Here is an 18,349-nt window from a genome sequence, read left to right as displayed (position 1 = left end):
GGAACCGAACGATGATCTGCTTTTTAACAATCTGACTGATTCTGACAGCAACCCTCCAACTTCCTGCACATGTTTCATACTAATGCAAAATGACACCTAATGAGTAACTGTGAGAATCTGGTGGCATCTTACAAAACTGCATTAATTACACTCCAGCATGACGTTTACCTTCCAGAAAAACCCGACTTCCCTCAGTACTTTGCAGCTCCTGGTCCATTAACTCAAACTAAAGAGATATTTCATATTCATATTTATGTTTGTTTAAACTAAACAAATATTTTATTTTATTTTTAACAGCTTTTAACTTTAGTTTATAGCCTGTCTAACATCACTCTAGCAAGAATCTCCTTGGAGTCCCTATAACAGGGGTGGGCAATCTCAGTCCACAAGGGCCGGTGTCCTGCAGGTTTTAGATCTCACCTTGGGTCAACACACCTGAATCACATTATTAGTTCGTTACCAGGCCTCTGGAGAACTTTAGGACATGTTGAGGAGCTAATTTAGCCATTTAAATCAGCTGTGTTGGTTCGAGGACACATGTAAAACCTGCAGGGACACCGACCCTCGTGGACTGAGATTGCCCACCCCTGCTCTATAAGGATTCTGACCACTGAAAACTAAGTTCCAGGGTCCGCTCATCAAGGTGTCGTGGAGTTGAAGGTCGGTGCCCACTCAGGGTATGTATCCAGCGAAAACAGAGGAATTCCCCAAGTTGCCATGGCCAGCAGGAGGGCGAGGACTCCGATCGTGTTGACACCAAGCCCCGCCTTCACCTGCAGCAGACATGATCAGACACGAGGCTTGCAGTCAAGGATGAATGTTATACAGATGTTTCTTGTGAATTCTGGCCAGCATACATTTAGTGAAAGAGTTTTTTCTAGTGTCTGCTTCTCTTTTCTTATCAAATAACTCACCATATCCATGATAGTGATGTGTCCATAGGCATACACCACAGCATTGGGCGGGTTGGACACTGGCAGGAGGAAGGAGAAGGATGTGCACAGGGTGGCAGGGATCAGGATGTACAACGGGTTGACATGTATGGCCTCGGCCTGAAGCGAGAACAATCTTCATAAAGCGCTTTGAGTGCTCAGAGTAGAAAAGCGCTATATAAGAACCAGTCCATTTGATAATAATTTCACTAATTTCATAAATTAGTGAAATAACAGTCTCTAATGTTCCATACACAGTAGTGTCATTGATGATTACTGACTAGCTGGAAATAAACCACTTGTTATGTGGCAGGTCAGACAAAAAAGACTGTATGTTAAAGATGGAAATAGCCAACCTGACATCACCCTTTTATTTGGGAATTCAGTGTTGGCTACAGTGGCTTGCAAAAGTATTCGGCCCCCTTGAACTTTTCCACATTTTGTCACATTACAGCCACAAACATGAATCAATTTTATTGGAATTGCACGTGAAAGACCAACACAAAGTGGTGCACACGTGAGAAGTGCAACGAAAATCATACATGATTCCAAACATTTTTTACAAATAAATAACTGCAAAGTGGGGTGTGCGTAATTATTCAGCCCCCTTTGGTCTGAGTGCAGTCAGTTGCACATAGACATTGCCTGATGAGTGCTAATGACTAAATAGAGTGCACCTGTGTGTAATCTAATATCAGTACAAATTAGAGATGGACCGATCCGATATTACGTATCGGTATCGGTCCGATACTGACCTAAATTACTGGATCGGATATCGGAGAGAAATGAAAAATGTAATTCGATCCATATCAAAAAAGCACCTCACAAAACTTGTGACATGGCATAACTCGGCTCATTACCGTAGCACGTCGGAGCAGTATGCATTGCGTGATAGAACGGCTGTGGTGTGCCAGACCTGTCGGCGGTCTGGTTGAGTATTTGTAGCCTCGCTACCAAACTGGCATTTCAGCTCCGAGAAAGTTATCCCAGAGAGAAGTAAAGCAAGTGTGTAAGTTCATCTCTGAATGTTTGTAAAGCATTCCCGCGTTAAGCTTAACAACCGATATATGGAGCGACTGCCTCGTCTCTCCTGCTGCTACTTCAATCATAAAACTGATCAATGATCAGCTGATCGGCTTTTCTGTCGCGAGTCCGTCTCTCTTCTTTGTTTTTGGTCCACTTTGCACCAGAAAGAGGAAACCAGCGGCTGAACAACAGCAGCACGTTTAAGCTTGATAAGCTGTTGTTAGAATTTATTTAATATTACTTTCTACACCAGGATCTTTTTCTATGCAGCTGACGGCTGGTAACTGTGCAGGGGCGGATCTAGCAAAGTTTAGCCAGGGGGGCCGATAGGGCATTAACAGGGAAAAGGGGGCACAGAGACATACTTTTCTTTCTTATTCTCATTTAAAATGTCGAGCTTTTAATAAATAATTATCTGAATCTTACACCCAAAGTTTTAATCTGATGTAAAATGTATAGAAGTCCATTACTGTATATAGTAACTATTAAGTTTAATATACCCTAGTAAGCTATAGTACTTTTTCCTTTGGGAAAGTACCATCTGTGCAGTCTGCAGTTCTGTTGAAGAAAGATGTTGAATCTATTTAATTATTCTTGAAAAATAATTGATTTCTGTGCATTTTTTTTCACACTGCATCAAATTAAAGTTGATTACGTCAATTAAGCATCATGAGGTGGAGGGTGGGGGGTGGTTTCCTATTTTTTTTGTTTTTTTGCTGGGCGTTTGCAACCCTATTAGTTAGGTTGCTTACTCTTTAAAATACCAGAATAGGGAGGATGGAGCAGGTTTAAGTTTATTAGATTGATCAGTATTGCTGAACTATGAAATATTTTGGGTGCAGTGTACTTTTTGCATACAGGTATAACAGAATAGCTTTAGTGTTTGTTTTTTTTAAACTTGAGTATGAACTATACAAAAAGCAGCAAGATATTAAAAAACCTGTTTTATTGATTAAAAAACACACTATATCGGATTCATATCGGTATCGGCCGATATCCAAATTTATGATATCGGTATCGGTATTGGACATAAAAAAGTGGTATCGTGCCATCTCTAGTACAAATACAGCTGCTCTGTGACGGCCTCAGAGGTTGTCTAAGAGAATATTGGGAGCAACAACACCATGAAGTCCAAAGAACACACCAGACAGGTCAGGGATAAAGTTATTGAGAAATTTAAAGCAGGCTTAGGCTACAAAAAGATTTCCCAAGCCTTGAACATCCCACGGAGCACTGTTCAAGCCATCATTCAGAAATGGAAGGAGTATGGCACAACTGTAAACCTACCAAGACAAGGCCGTCCACCTAAACTCACAGGCCGAACAAGGAGAGCGCTGATCAGAAATGCAGCCAAGAGGCCCATGGTGACTCTGGACGAGCTGCAGAGATCTACAGCTCAGGTGGGGGAATCTGTCCATAGGACAACTATTAGTCGTGCACTGCACAAAGTTGGCCTTTATGGAAGAGTGGCCAGAAGAAAGCCATTGTTAACAGAAAACCATAAGAAGTCCCGTTTAGGGCTGGGCCATATTATACCGTTCACGGTAATACTGGTATAATGTCGGGCATCGATAAGAAAATTAAATATCGCGATAGAATATGGGTAAAACACACATGTGCAGTGCCTTTGTTTGTGCACATGGCAGAAAAAGCATGGCAGCGATGCAGAATGAGAAGGGCGAAAGTGGATCATTGAATGAAACGATGAACCAGAACTGGTTTGTAAAAATGCTGCAACTTCAGTGGTGTGGAACTGGTTTAGCTTTCGTCCATCAGATACACAACAAAGCACTATTTTTGGTAGCGCATGCTAGCGGGCCGTCGTTATTACCGTGTTGTTTGCAAAATACGGCACACTTAAAATCAATCCTTTGATTTTTCTGAAAATCGACAGTGGCCCTTATTATCCTGTGTGGCTTATAATCTGGTTGTGTTTACTGACCTCGAAACGATTTTATGTACACGGCGCTCGAAAATCAAATGTTTCAGTACGACTTTGCTAAGCTACGAAGCCGCACCTCTTGATGGATTGTCGGAGCATTACGGCTATCGTAGGCAGGAGCCTCGCGGAGTGATACGTACTGTGCTTCAACATAATATTACCGTATTGCGTGTGTATAACCTCTTTTTAAGTTTTGTGGATATTATACATGGTTATGCTGAGGATATGTCGGCCAGTTTCCACTGGAAATGCCTTTTGGTTAAACTGTCAGACAGGAATTTGCATTTGCACTGTTAAATTTTTATATAACTTTAATGCACATAAAAAACAGCTGCTTGTTTAAGTGAAAATGCATTGATGTTTGTTTGTTTGGTTGGTTTTTTTTGCACTAATAAAGTTGTGGAGTTGTGAAATATTTTTTTTAGTTTGAATTATATCGTTATCGCAAATTTTCAAATGTATATCATGATAAATATTTTTGGTCATATCGCCCGTTTGCAGTTTGCCACAAGCCATGTGGGGGACACAGCAAACATGTGGAAGAAGCTGCTCTGGTCAGATGAGCCCAAAATGGAACTTTTTGGCCACAATGCAAAACGCTATGTGTGGAGGAAAACTAACACTGCACATCACTCTGAACACACCATCCCCACTGTCAAATATGGTGGTGGCAGCATCATGCTCTGCGGGTGCTTCTCTTCAGCAGGGACAGGGAAGCTGATCAGAGTTGATGGGAAGATGGATGGAGCCAAATACAGGGCAATCTTGGAAGAAAACCTCTTGGAGTCTGCAAAAGACTTGAAACGGGCGGAGGTTCACCTTCCAGCAGGACAACGACCCTAAACATAAAGCCAGGGCAACAATGGGATGGTTTAAAACAAAACACATCCATGTGTTAGAATGGCCCAGTCAAAGTCCAGAGCTAAATCCAATCCAGAATCTGTGGCAAGATCTGAAAACTGCTGTTCACAAACGCTGTCCATCTAATCTGACTGAGCTGGAGCTGTTTTGCAAAGAAGAATGGGCAAAGATTTCAGTCTGTAGATGTGCAAAGCTGGTAGAGACAGACCCTAAAAGACTGGCAGCTGGAACTGCAGCAAAAGCTGGTTCTACAAAGTATTGACTCAGGGGGCTGAATAATTACGCACACCCCACTTTGTAGTTATTTATTTGTAAAAAATGTTTGGAATCGTATGATTTTCGTTGCACTTCTCACGTGTGCACCACTTTGTGTTGGTCTTTCACGTGGAATTCCAATAAAATTGATTCATGTTTGTGGCTGAAATGTGGAAAAGTTCAAGGGGGCCGAATACTTTTGCAAGCAACTGAACACTGAAAACACTGAACTAACCAGTGGGGAGAGAATGGGGAGGAAGATGGTGATGGTGGCGGCGTTGCTGGTCACTTCTGTTAGCGTGGTGACAATGAGACAGGCAATTGTGACTGTTGCTAAGACCGGGAGGTCGCCCAGAGGTGTCATCAGCCTGGCCACCCACAAAGAGAGACCTGACTCCTGCACACACAAACAAACACACACGTTAAGCAGATTTTATACCAGCTTTAATGTATCTAACAGTTCTTTTTGTTAAACTAAGGGTCAAGTCAGTTCTTTCAAGTTGTGAAGAGACTAGTTTCTTTGGCTCACCTTTTCTATACATCATGTTGGTGTAGACACTATAAAAGATGGCCATAGGTACCTGTGGTGTGATTGAGACACGGCGGGTCCAGAGGTTGCTCTTTAGAGTCATCTTTATTATAAACGGCTGCAGCTCTCGGCTGTCAGACGCACATTCATCACACCACACTTACAATTTACACCTCTGCTTCCCCGTGTTTTAACACTGGGGGCGCCCCGGTACCATTACATCAACCACTGGTTTCTGAAGGCCCATTTTGAAGATTTGAGATGACGTTTGTGGACACTTGACCAGATGCGATGAGGACGTGCTGGTCTGACAGTGAAACCATTTGCTCATTAGTTAATGATTTCAATTTTAGACAAATCATAGCCAATACATTTCAGAAGGTTGATTCTGTTCATCTGGACGTGGTGTTTTCAGTGGGAGAAACATTTCGTCACTCAGGGAGGAACGCTGGTTTAAGTGGGGAGTCAAGGAGACCATTTAGGTAAAAGGGAAAAGACCATCTCTGAATTGAGGAGGGGGCCTAAGGGCACATCTTTGTGATTGCAGCCGTTCCCTAACTCTCTGTGAATGGTACTCGTGGGCAATGATCAGTGATCTTTGATCAATGGTTGTTGATCGATGGTCATGACAGTTTGCATATTAATGGTCAAGGAACTGACCTCACAGCTTATTGTTCATTCAGTGGTGCTAGTTTCAGTTATCGTACAAATGTACTGGTCATAAGGTTGGAAACCTGCAGTCAGCTGAGACTGAAGAAGTCTTTTGGATGAGTAACAAATAGGGATGGGTACCGGTGTTCTGACATAAACGATAGTAACCAGACCGAAGAGCAGCGCACATTTCGGTGCTTTTTTTCCTGAGATGTCATACACTTTGGATTCTAGCCAATCATTTTACCTTTCCGAGGATAGTAGGCGGGCCCAGGTACGTACGTTCTTTTAGAGCAGAGCTACAGATTAAAAATGCCCAAGGCGAAGCGGTCAAAGTCTGGCTGAACTTCACAGCAAAAGATGCAAACTCAGCAGCCTGCAACAAGTGCTTTAAGCTGATACTGTGCAAAGGAGGCAACACCTCGAATCTGATGAAACACCTGGTGACGCATAGCGTTTTTTAAAAGCTGAGAAATGCGCCATATTTGATAGCTTGCTGCGAGATCTCACAACGAGCACATCTACTGCGGGTGTGGTGCCTGTTATCGACCCGGAGTTAGCAACATCCCCCAAAAACCCGAAGAGGAGAGTCCTGGCCCCTAGCCCTGCCAGTGTAGCAGAAATGATGAGGATGATGATGCAGCAGCAGCCGTTCTTCTCTGTGTGAGTAGCGTAATGTTGTTCGTGTGTAATTTACGTTGAGTAGGCTAACCACGTTATTACATTAATGCATGTAAGGTGAACTAGCAAACATCATCATAGCTACATGCGGCTGTCTTCTTGTTTGATGGCAGATACTCCCTTCACCCTGGCCAAAAAGGCTAAAACGACCAAAGAAAAAGTGGAAAACAGTTAAACATGAGAGGTTTTTGGACAAAGTTTGTGTTTTTTCCATTGTTTAAGCACTGCTTCCAGCCAAGAGTGATACCATATATCCCCTATAGCTGCAGAAAATGCTAACATTGTTATCTTTTTACAAAAAAACAGCTGAACATGAGAGGTTTTAGGACAAAGTTTGTGTTCTTGATTCTTTAAGCACCGGTTCGAGCACCGTTTAAGCACCGGCACCGTTTCAAAAGTACCGGTTTGGTACTGGTATCGGATAAAACGTAAACGATACCCATCCCTTGTAATGAAGTAGTGAAAATTCCTGTCATTCCCAATGATCTACACCGGAGTGCTGATTTTTGTCTGGACCTGAGATTTTTCTGTGTTAGCTGTGAAAACTTTACAATGTTTGCATCAAATTTCTTCTTGGTCTGTACGAGGAAACTGTTCTCGATGTATTGTGATTTGTATTTCAGCATACCTCTGCACCTTTAGCGAGGGCAAAGCCTCCACCAACCAGCAGGGCAACTTGCCACGGCATGGAGGCCTGAAACTCTTTCCAAGAGATCATCGCCTCTGAATTGAGAGAAAAAAACATATTTACTGGGACTGATGCTGAAAAACAGACGTGTTAAATGATTGTTAAAACTTTACTGATTGTTGGTATTCACACATTTCTGTGCAGCCTCAAGTTTTTATATCTCTTTTATGTAAAAGCTTGATATGCATAGGAAGCAATAGCCAAAGAAGTGAGATTAATGTAGTGTAGGAAAACTGCATTAAGAAGAATTAAGAAAAAACAACCTGAGTAAATCTACAGTATTTAATCCTGACCCATTATGCTAATTCCTGCTCCTTATTCTTGGAGCAGTTTTGCATGACTCAGTTAATAATAATTCTTATTTATCTCATAGTGGTCTGTGGTGTAGCCCCTTGGTTTAAAGTTTGCCTGAAACAAGGTTTCAACTGTAAGTGATTGGTTGCCCTTCATAAACAAAAAGGTTGAGAGTACTTGTGTTAGCCTTCAACATCCGACTAAACAACAAGCCACATTTCATACATATTTCACACCATATTTTCTGGAGGGTCCGTGAGCAGGTACAAAGAATAGGAGGACGCCCAGCACCAGAGCCACAGTGGCATCTGTGATGTAGTTGGATTTACTGAAAAACAGAAAAAGTGATCAGCTGGGTCATGGTTCATTGCTGCTGCGAAAAATCATAAAAATGCATGTTTCCCAAAGAATCTGGTCTTTGTCATTGTATCATTCGTATCGTATTGTTTGTGGGAATAATTCTGAATAATTTCCAAGGCAATAAAAGAAGGTTGTGACTCACTGAGGGAAGAGGGAACCCCAGCCGGGTACAAAACCTGGAGATCTGGTCAACCACAACAAAACCATCACCACAAAAACCACCCCGGTGAAGATCTCCTGAGAACTGGAGAGAGGGAACGAATGAATGTGTGAATGCATAAATTATCATAGGAATGTCTTTCTGTCAATAACTGATAAACAAGTAAATGAATGACAGCATTGGCATGACAACTGACCATCTAAGGTACTGTAAAACGCTGTGGATAGTTAAATAAATGCATGAATAAAAATATAGCTCTTTAAATGTATATATATATATATATATATATATATATATGTACTATTTATAAGGTTGGGGAAACCTGCAGTCAACTGAAACTGAAGAAGTCACTTGGATGACACTGAAAACGCTACGTCCAGATTCTGGGATTTCTTAGCTGGATGATTGAGCATGTATTAAGACCCAGTGTAAATCTCTAACCAACATCCTGTATCACCAGCACTGCATAAATGATCACGCATGGATGAATAAATGATCAAACTGATTACTTTGATGAATAAACGAGTGTGTAAATAAACGAATGAGAGATCACCTAATGGCTCCCAGCTTCTTGTACTCGTCTTCCAGCACCTTTTTCACCGCCCTCTCTCTGTCAGACTGCTCTCCCCGACACTGCCACAGGAACTTGAAGCTGCATGAGACAGTGTGTGTGTGTGTGTGTGTGTGTGTGTGTGGGAGAGAGAGAGAAATTTCATTTTAATCTTGCAAATTTTACTATTTAAGTCAAACTGATGATAAAATTCCGTCTTTGCACTAAAATAATCTGGAGTAAGAGAAACACTTTGTATGCAGGAGTGATTTGTTTTCCTGGATCTTCTTGGATTCTGGAGACAGAGACTGTGTCTACTTAAAGAGAGGCTTAAAAATGTTGTTTTTGTTAAATCTCTAGTTAGATCTAGATCAGGTGACCGTGAACCAAACTTTAGTTATGCTGCCAACTACTTCCCATACTTCCCATCATGCACTGAGGACTGTAGTTTCTGTTTGTCTATGTTCTCCAGTTTAGCCTTCTCCTCTCTTTTATCCTCACTTCCTAACCAGTCACAGTTGATGGCTGCCCCTCCCTGAGTTCTTCCTGTTGTTAGTGATGCCTGCTCTGTTATGTCCTGAAGTCATACTACCAAATATAAATGGAAGATGCTTTGGCATTGTTCTTTTTGGTGAGGATTGGACTTTTAAAATAAAAATCGTACCTTTAACCTATTGCAAATGGGGTAGCAAAACATAATAAAAACGGTCAAATAGCATGTATATGTTCTTTAGTTTTCTCTGAAAAGCTGCTGGAAACTTCTGTTTAAGTTTAAAGCTAGTCAGACATTTCTGTTAAAGATGCCAACAACTGATTCATCATCAGAGCTTTGAACTATAATAAATCTTCACAACAATAAAACACATATATAACACATGTGATGATGCTTCCACTAATTGATTAATGCAAAGAAATCAGAATAGGATGATGAAACTGATATAATAGAATAACAAATGGAGTGTGCACAAAGAGTAGTCAGAATAGAATAGCACTGATAGCAGGTGATTGGCTCTGCAGATGGTATGCTGACACTCACTCTGAGCCAATGAAGAGCCAGTACAGCCAGAACCATGTCAGCAGCAGCATGATAAGACTGATGGGCAGGCACAACAGGAGCCAGTTTGCAAAGTTGATGCTGTTGCAGTCTGGGTAAACGCTGAATGTAAAGACAGTGGATTCAAAAACATCATTATGTCATTCTAGCTGTGCAGCAGACTGAATTAACCGAACACTGAAGGCAACATTAATCCCATCACTGCCAATATGTCTCATTAACATACACCTGATGCGAGACACTCACTGGTTGAGGTACTCAGAGAATATGAGGTTAGCAGAGGTTCCCGGCAGCGTGGTGATGCCGCCAATGCTGGAGGAGTAGGCGATGCCGATGCACATGGCTTTGCATAGCATCCGACCCTGCCGACGCCTGCAGGAGGCCGTGGGTACGTTCTCTGCAGCCTGTAAGACAAAATGCGGAGAAATCAAGACAGAGAAGCAGAAATAGCGGAAGTAGCAGAACATGTAGGAGCACTGGAAAAATATCAAAGAATAATTTTATTCTGTGTTTGTTTGGTGCTTTTTTGCACCTCGTCTGCTGCAGGCTGCGACTCTGCTGGTATTTGAACAGAAGTGAAGGTTTCTGTGGGGACATCTGGCTCTGTGCTGTCACTGAGAGAGGAATAAGGGATTCAACTGCTCTTCAAGCACATCAGAAACAAAAACTTAGAACACCCTGAACCCAGAGGGCAGCAGTGAATCCCCATGCTTTACATACCTCAGAGCTTCTTTATTTTTTGCAGTACAGTTGTTGATTTCTGGGAAAATGACAGATTATAGTCAGGGTCACAAGTTCCATCCTACTGTAAGCTCAAAAACACACAGCTATCTCACACTTTTAATTATATTTTGTGCTTTTATAAAGTAAAGTATGCTGTCTGTGCAGGTACCGTCCAGCTCCAGGGTAGGGTTGTCTTCACCAGAGTATCCCTCTTCATTCGCCTTTAGAATCTGTTGGAGAACAGCGTCTACGATGGGCATCACCATGGTAACAGCTGATGTGTTTTGGACCCACATTGAGAGGAAGGCGCAGCCGGACATGAAGCCAAGCATCAACCTCAAGGAGACAGCAGTGTGTTCAAAAAGGAACAAAGGAGCCTTCACACTTAAATCTCAAAGAAATACAAAATTTGAATCCAACAGCAGAGAACGAAGATGCTCACCATGCAGGGTTGACCCCCACCAAGGTGACGAGCCTCAGGGCGACTCTGCGGTGGAGGCCCCACTTCTCGATGGACGTGGCGAGGCAGACAACACCCACAAGCAGGAAGTGGAAGTTATTAAAATACTCCTTTGCCACCTAGAGGAGAAAAGGGATTTTAGAACAGAGAGCTGCTATAGAGTAATTGAGGAAGAAGAGTAAAAATTGAAGCGCATTTTTTAATTTGAATTTGTGACCAATGAATATGTTATACGGGGAGTTAACAAGTAACAGATAAACCAATTAAAAATACAACTTTAAAAAGATAATAATTGGATGAGCATAAAGAAGAGTCCAAGTGTCCAAGAATAAAAACATTTATTTGCAAATAAGAAGAACAAGGCCTGCTCTGCTGTAGGCCCACAAGACGCAGGAGGTGCCATACTGGTCACTTGCAATGTGTGTCAGGCATCAGTCAGGGGTGGAGACCCTTGCAGTCTGATCGTTGGCTTTCGAGGTTGGGTATGGGGACATGGAACAGGACCTCTATGGTGAGGAAGGAGCCTGACATAGTGCATGAGGTTGAGACACACTGGCTTGTTTTAGAGGCTTCTGGGGTGGATGAGATTCACTCTGTGTTCCTAAAAGCTGGAGAACTGGGATTGGCAGACCGAAGATGACGTGGCTCTGCTGGCTTCATCAGTTGGTGGCCTCCAGCTCACACTGGAGCACTGGACCAGTTTGCAGCCAAGTGGCAGAAATGAGAATCCAGAAAGGGTGGCGTGCTCACTCTGGATTAGGGGCGACTTGCTGCCCCAGGTGGAAGAGTTTAACTATCACAGGGTCTTGTTAATGAGTGGGGCGAGAGGGGAGTGAGAGATTGACAGACGGATTGAGGGAGTGTCTGTAGTGATGCAGATGCTGTACTTGTCATTCGTATTAAGGAGAGAGGTGAGTACACAAGCTACCTATGGTCACAAGTTCTGGATAGTGACCAAACAAAGGAGACTGTGGATACAAACGACAAAATTAACTCTCTCCAAAGAGTGGTTGGCAGTGAGGTGTTCTGGGCGTGTAGCACCGGAAGGAGCCCCTAGGGCAGGCCCAGGCCACACTGGAGAGATGATGTTGCTCAGCTTGCCTGGGAACATCCATCCATCCATCCATCGCATATGGATGGATGGATGGAAGAACAGGGCTGTTTTAGGATTTTTAAGATCACACGAGGGACAAGCAAATCGGAAAAGAAGCAGGAATATGCTGAAAACTTCAGGTGAGTGTTGAAGTCAGTGCTTCTTTTTCCACATGTAGGCAGAACCAGAACCAGAGCAACACATCTGCTGCTGTGCATTTATAAAGAATAACAACTCTCAACGCATCAACACTTTGTCCTGTGTAACTGTGATTGCTAACAGAAGGACTCACATTGGAGGACGACATGATGCCAAAGAGGGGGAAGAGAATGGCGGGGAGCATGGCGGTCATGGACAGTGGAATCACCTCCGTCACCCAGTATATCGCCATCAGCATCATCACAAAGCCACATTCTGCCTCCTACAGGGAAAACACATTAAGATGATTACACACAAACACACACACACGCACACACACACACACACACACACACACACACACACACACACGTGCAGAAGTTAGAGACAGTAAACTAGAGTCACTCAGCAACCACTTCAAAACACCTTCAGGTAATTATTTGGGTTGTTGAAGCATTGTCTAAATTTAACTTAATTCTTATTGTTATACTTCTGCATGTATGTATCTTTGCTTTTGCAGATCATTTCAATGCTGCGCCTTTTTTAAACAAATAATACAAATTTAAAAAAAAACAAAACAAGAAAACTGGATCTGTACTGAAATTATCCAGAAAGAACCAGTTTTGTTTATTCAGTTTTTTTAAACTTAATATTTTTATGGATAAATTTCACACAAATATCAGTATTTTATACTCCTTGCATTTTCAAAAACAGGATCGTTACTTTTTGTAAAACACATTTGAGGGAAGTTTTCATTTTCCAGTACTGCATGTCCTCACACATCAAAATGATTCGGCCTAAGAAGTAACTGAGGAAAGGCAATGCTAATGGTGTATCAATCTTTCCTCAGGCACCGCTTCTTCTACACGTCCTGGGGGAGGGAAGCTCATCTCCAATTATCCTTTCAGCACACTGCACCACTCTTTGGTGAGCTTTGTGGTTGTAAGCGGTGCTGTTGCCATACCACGTGGTGATGCGTCCAGTGAGGATGCTCTCAAAGGCACAGCGGTAGAAGGCCCTGAGGATGCAGGAGCTCATGCCGAATCTCTTCAGTCTCCTGAAAAAGAAGAAGCGCTGCTGCGCCTTCTTCACTGTTTAGTTTGTGTGTACTGACTATTGAATGCTGAGCTGTAATCTACAAACAGCATTCTCTCTGATGTGTCTCTCTTCTCCGGGTGCGAGAGGGCAGTATGTAGTGTCAGGGCTGTGGCATCATCAGTGGGCCTGTTGTGGCAGTATGTAGCGGTTCCAGTGAGTCGGGTAGTACAGAGCAGATGAAGTCCCCGACCAGCCTTTCAAAGCATTTGCTCATGATGGGGGTCAGAGATACCGGTCGCCAGTCGTTTAAGGAAGAGATGGTGGAGGGTTTGGGTACAGGGACGATGGTGGCCGTTTTGAAGCAGGCTGGGACTACAGACAGAGAGAGGGAAAGGTTGAAGATGTGTGTAAACACTCCAGCCAGCTGAGCCACGCATGATTTGAGGACACGGCCGGGAATCCCGTCCAGACCAGTAGCTTTGCGTGCGTTCACTCGTCCTCAGACACAGTGTGCACGCTGACATCATCCATGACGCGCACACTTTCCGGTCTCATGGTGTTCGCTGAGCCGAATTAGAAAATCCTCACACAGAGAGGCTGTATCAAGTCTGTGTCTCTGTGCTTGTCTTGCGTTTCCTGTTTTACTTTGATAGTCTCGTGTCCTGTGTTTAGTGTTTTGAGTTTTGCTTCCCCCTTGTCTCGTCGTGTCAAATTAGTCCCAGCTGTGTTTCTCTCCTGGTTCCAATTCTCTCATGGTGTGTTTAAGCCCTGTGTTATCCTCTGTCTGTTGTTGTGTCATTAACCCTCAACGTCTCCATGTGCTGTGTGGCTTTCCTTGTGTTCCCAGGTTTCCTATAGCTCCAAGTTCCTTGTCCCTAGTTTTGTGTTTGTGTTTCCTAGTTTCCCAGTTTAGGTTGTGTGTTTCTAGTTTCTAGTTTTGTTTTTGTATTCTATGTCAGAGTTTTTCTCTAGCAAATAAAGCTGCTGTTTTGAGTTTAAACTTTTGTTTGAGGCCTGTGTTTGTGTCGTCATCCTGCCTGCCACACAGCGCTACACGACAGAAGCTCTACTTGGAACTTTGTTAAGATCCGCCAATGCAGAATATGATATTTTGCGATTTTTAAAGGGGTCTTAAACGTTTGATCAGTACTGTAGTCTAAATTCAAATTTAGACTGAAATAAAGTTTAGATTCCCATGTACTAATATAATTAGCTCAAGGTTGCCTTTCACAAGAAAAGCTGGTAGAAACAAACACCTTTTACTTACTTTCTGCTTTCTTCTAATTTGCAATCCTTTTATTTTTTAAACCTAAATTGTAAAAAATGACCTTGAAATATCATTTTATGTGTTTTCATTTTATGAAAGTATATAAACTTTTATTTATGGCCATTATTACAAAAGGATCAAGGGTCAGCTGGCACTATGCACAAACGTCTGTTAGTGGTATTTATAGTGACGGGAAAAAGTGTAAAAGATCTCGTAGTGCTCAGAGTTGAAAAAAGTGTATAAGTACAAATCCATGACTGGCTGATAGGAAAGCAAATAAAGAGCCAACGTAAACTTAATAAAGCACAGAGACTGTTCAGATCATCACAAAAACTCTACAATAACTACAACCTACTGAGATCACATCATAAAGTTTATGTGCTGTACAATTAAAACTAGCAGTGCCAACATCTTTCACAATATGCAAATAATGATCCATATAAAAACACTGATTAATGCAATTTCAATTAAATGAAACTGTTATGGAGGGGATACAGTTCCCGTCATATTTGTGCATGCACCTTTGTTCCAATGACCAGAGGAAGAGGGAGCAGCAGCAGCGGCGTGAGGATGATCAGGAGAAGGCTGTGATAGTTCCACAGTGCTTCGCTCAGCTTCGTCAGCATCCTCCTGTCTCCCATCGTTTCCTGCTGGTTCCTACTGTGACCTTGCAGTTATTTGGCTGTGATATGTTAGAGAGGGTAATGACTGACCGAGACTGAGAGGCTGGAAACCAGTTTGGGGAAGTCATCAAACTACTGGAAGCTTCATTTTACATTTCCATATCAGTTTTCTTGAGCAAGATACAAAAGCTCATTAGTAACTGTTGGTTATCTCTCCACTAAGACAAAGGTCAGATGTTAATGTGACAAGGCTTTTCATTTATTTCAAGCGTGGTGCTTGAAAGGGACAATATTAGTAGTTTCTCTGACATAAAAACCAAAATATAAAGCATGTCAAGATACTTATTGAGAATAATTTTTACTAAAATGCGCATAGCAAATATACATACACAGACCTAATAAGTTGCTTTCAGCGTGCGATATGATATTGTATCTGTACATGGTTTGGTGAGCTCTAAGGTTTTCCTCCTTCAGTTCACAGGGAAAACTCTTTCATTTACCCTGATTTTTAAGGATTTATTTATTTGATCCTGGTGTGAAATATTTTAGACACAATATTTATTTGCTAGAATGTCGACTTGCATCATTTCCAGTCCTCATTATATTTTAAGAAAGAATAAAGACTGTTATATAATTAATGTTGAATATTCAGCAACAATTTAAAAGCAGGCACCAAAAGTATGATTGATATGTAAGTATATGCCTAAGTCACGAAACTTACTAGCTTATTGTGTAAAGGTGAGTCTTAATCTGTACTCCAAAGAACATGCATCAGCATGACATGACACCTGCTGATGGTAGTATATTTGTCTTGTGTCTGGTTATAAGTGTGAGAATTCCAAGAACTTCTGCTATCTTTTAACTTGTTATCTTGAAAACCTCAGAGATCCATTAAAGTTTAGCTGCGTTTATGTCTGTTGCTTTTGACCCACAACTAATAACTAAACAAAATTGAGGAAAATATAAAAAAAACCAGATGGAATGTGCTGACAGCACCCAAACCACTTCACTTTATAAGTTAGACTTTAATGTTATTAAGAGATTTTTGTGCAAAACTCTTGAGTCACCCTCATTTCTTTCTATTTTGCTTTCAATGAGCCAGAGCTGAGATATAGTTCCCCACCTTTACATTTCAAAGCTTTTCTTTGGACAGTGGCTGCTGTTTCACTCAGTCCAGTCCTTGTACTTCACTATTTTCAGAGGAATGTTTGCCTTGCTTATTAAGCCACACTGACCTATGACAGACTAAACACTGACCTATGAATCATTCAACCATTAAAAAAGCCACCTAACTCAAGGTTCATTCCTTGAGTTAGGTGGCTTTTTTAATGGTTGAATGAACCTTGAGTTAGGTTGTTTGGCCTGCTGTTCACTGAAGCCTCATCAGAACAGGAGGAATATGGGTAAAAATAAAAATCTGAGGTGTGGTATATTATAAAAGCACTGGACTCAACTCCAAATATAACAATTCTGGTTGAAATTGCTGTTAGTATACATGTAGGAGGTCAGGAAAGAGATACAGCACTGAGTGTCTGCTGTCATCCATAAAACACGGTGGAGGCTTTATCATAGTTTGTGTTGCATTTCAGCCAGTGGTGTTGGAGATCTTGTCCAAATAACTGGAATAATGAAAACATACTGTAAGACGTGCACTGTGGTTGTATGCAGCCAGTTTGCTTTAACTATTCATTAATTTATTTAGAAATTGAATGAGTTTGCGTATTTATTTTTAACCTCTTTAGAGGACAAGATGTTGTCGAGTCTGTTGGAGCACAGAATGAAGTCCGCAGAGCTCATGTAACCACAATGACGTCACTGTAGATGCATACTTCATATATATGAAGCAAGATATATGGAATCATATAGCAAAGAAAACATTTATAAATAACTGTAAATATGTTTTATACTTTAGATTCCACCCTTTGCTTTGTTGACAGTGCTGCAAACCCTTGGACTTCTCTCAGTGAGCTTCATGATGTCGTCACCTGAAGTGGTTTCACTTCACAGGTGGGCCAGTCAGGGTTCATCTGTGGAATTTCTTGCCTTCTTAATGTGGTTGGGACCATCAGTTGTGTTGTGCAGAAGTCAGGTTGGTACACAGCTGACAGCTCTATTTGACAACTGTTAGAATTCATATTATAAAATTGGATTGGATATTATGGCAAGACCCAGTCAGCTAAGAGAAATGACAGGCCATCAAGAACTGAAGGTCAGTCAGTCTGGAAATTTGCTAACATTTTGAACATGTCCCCAAGTGCATCAAGCACTAAACCATCAAGCGTTACGATGAAACTGGCTCCCATGAGGACCGCCCCAGTAAAGGAAGACCAAGAGTCACCTCTGCTGCTGAGAATAAATTCAGCCAAGTCTCAGAAACAGCAAGTTAACAACACCTCAGATTAGAGCCCAGATAAACGGCACACAGAGTTCCAGTAGCAGACACATCTCTACATCAACAGGACAATGAGCCCAAACACACCTCCATGCTGTGTCAGGGCTATTTGACCAAGAAGGAGAGTGATGGAGTGCTATGCCAGATGGCCTGGCCTCCACAGTCACCTGACCTAAACTCAACTGAGAGGTTTGGGATGAGATGGACCGTAGAGTGAAAGGAACTCCTTCGAACTCCTTCGAGACTGTTGGAAAACCATTTCAGGCGACCACCTCATGAAGCTCATCGAAAGAATGCCAAGAGTGTGCAAAGCAGTAATCAAAGCTAAAATATTAAACATGTTTTGAGTTATTTTACATATTTTGTTTACCACACAATTCCATATGTGCTCATTCATAGTTTTGATGCCTTCATTGAGAATCTACAATGTAAATAGTCATGAAAATAAAGAAAAACCATTAAATGAGAAGGTGTGTCCCAACTTTTAACTGGTAGTGTGTGAGTTTAAGAGTGCTGTTTGCTCACCTCTAGCAGCTTGGCCACCTCAGGATTGAAAGGTGCTGTTTTGATGTAGTGAAGGAAATGGGGAAGTGAAGCCTCTGCTCCTGGCTGACCGTAATCTTGATGGTCTC

At 41.9% G+C, this 18,349-nt stretch overlaps 1 protein-coding gene across 2 annotated transcripts; it reads right to left on the bottom strand.

Annotated features, from left to right (window-relative positions):
• Positions 1–637: 637 nt before the first annotated feature.
• LOC146384557 (solute carrier family 13 member 1-like) lies at positions 638–15,343 on the bottom strand. Of its 2 annotated transcripts, none has more exons than XM_084932645.1 (15): positions 15,224–15,343; positions 12,552–12,680; positions 11,149–11,285; positions 10,876–11,042; positions 10,704–10,743; positions 10,499–10,597; positions 10,230–10,394; positions 9,966–10,085; positions 8,933–9,031; positions 8,362–8,463; positions 8,096–8,187; positions 7,506–7,600; positions 5,252–5,413; positions 915–1,052; positions 638–773 (listed from the first exon to the last, which is right to left on the bottom strand). In XM_084932645.1, exons 1-15 carry the CDS (start codon positions 15,341–15,343, stop codon positions 639–641), a joined length of 1,800 nt encoding a protein of 599 aa, XP_084788771.1. In that variant the 3' UTR covers position 638. The 2 variants fall into 2 exon arrangements, with proteins under 2 accessions (XP_084788771.1, XP_084788772.1); XM_084932646.1 differs by having other exon boundaries at positions 10,230–10,387; positions 10,516–10,597.
• Between the last annotated feature and the right edge of the window lie 3,006 nt (positions 15,344–18,349).

This window comes from Perissodus microlepis, chromosome 7 (genome assembly GCF_051167445.1).
Source record: "Perissodus microlepis isolate ML-2025 ecotype Zambia chromosome 7, ASM5116744v1, whole genome shotgun sequence".
Lineage (NCBI taxonomy): Eukaryota > Metazoa > Chordata > Actinopteri > Cichliformes > Cichlidae > Perissodus > Perissodus microlepis.
This window is presented reverse-complemented; position numbering and strand designations above follow the sequence as displayed.

What these genes read in the sequence shown, in the direction of transcription:
- LOC146384557 (XM_084932645.1), bottom strand. Translation starts at nt 15,343, where the DNA reads ATGGGAGACAGGAGGATGCTGACGAAGCTGAGCGAAGCACTGTGGAAC. An exon ending in AAAAATAAAGAAGCTCTGAG is followed by an intron (nt 10,598 to 10,703) that starts GTATGTAAAGCA and finishes TTCCTCTCTCAG; the next exon opens with TGACAGCACAGAGCCAGATG. An exon ending in TCCCCATTCTCTCCCCACTG is followed by an intron (nt 1,053 to 5,251) that starts GTTAGTTCAGTG and finishes TTCTCGCTTCAG; the next exon opens with GCCGAGGCCATACATGTCAA.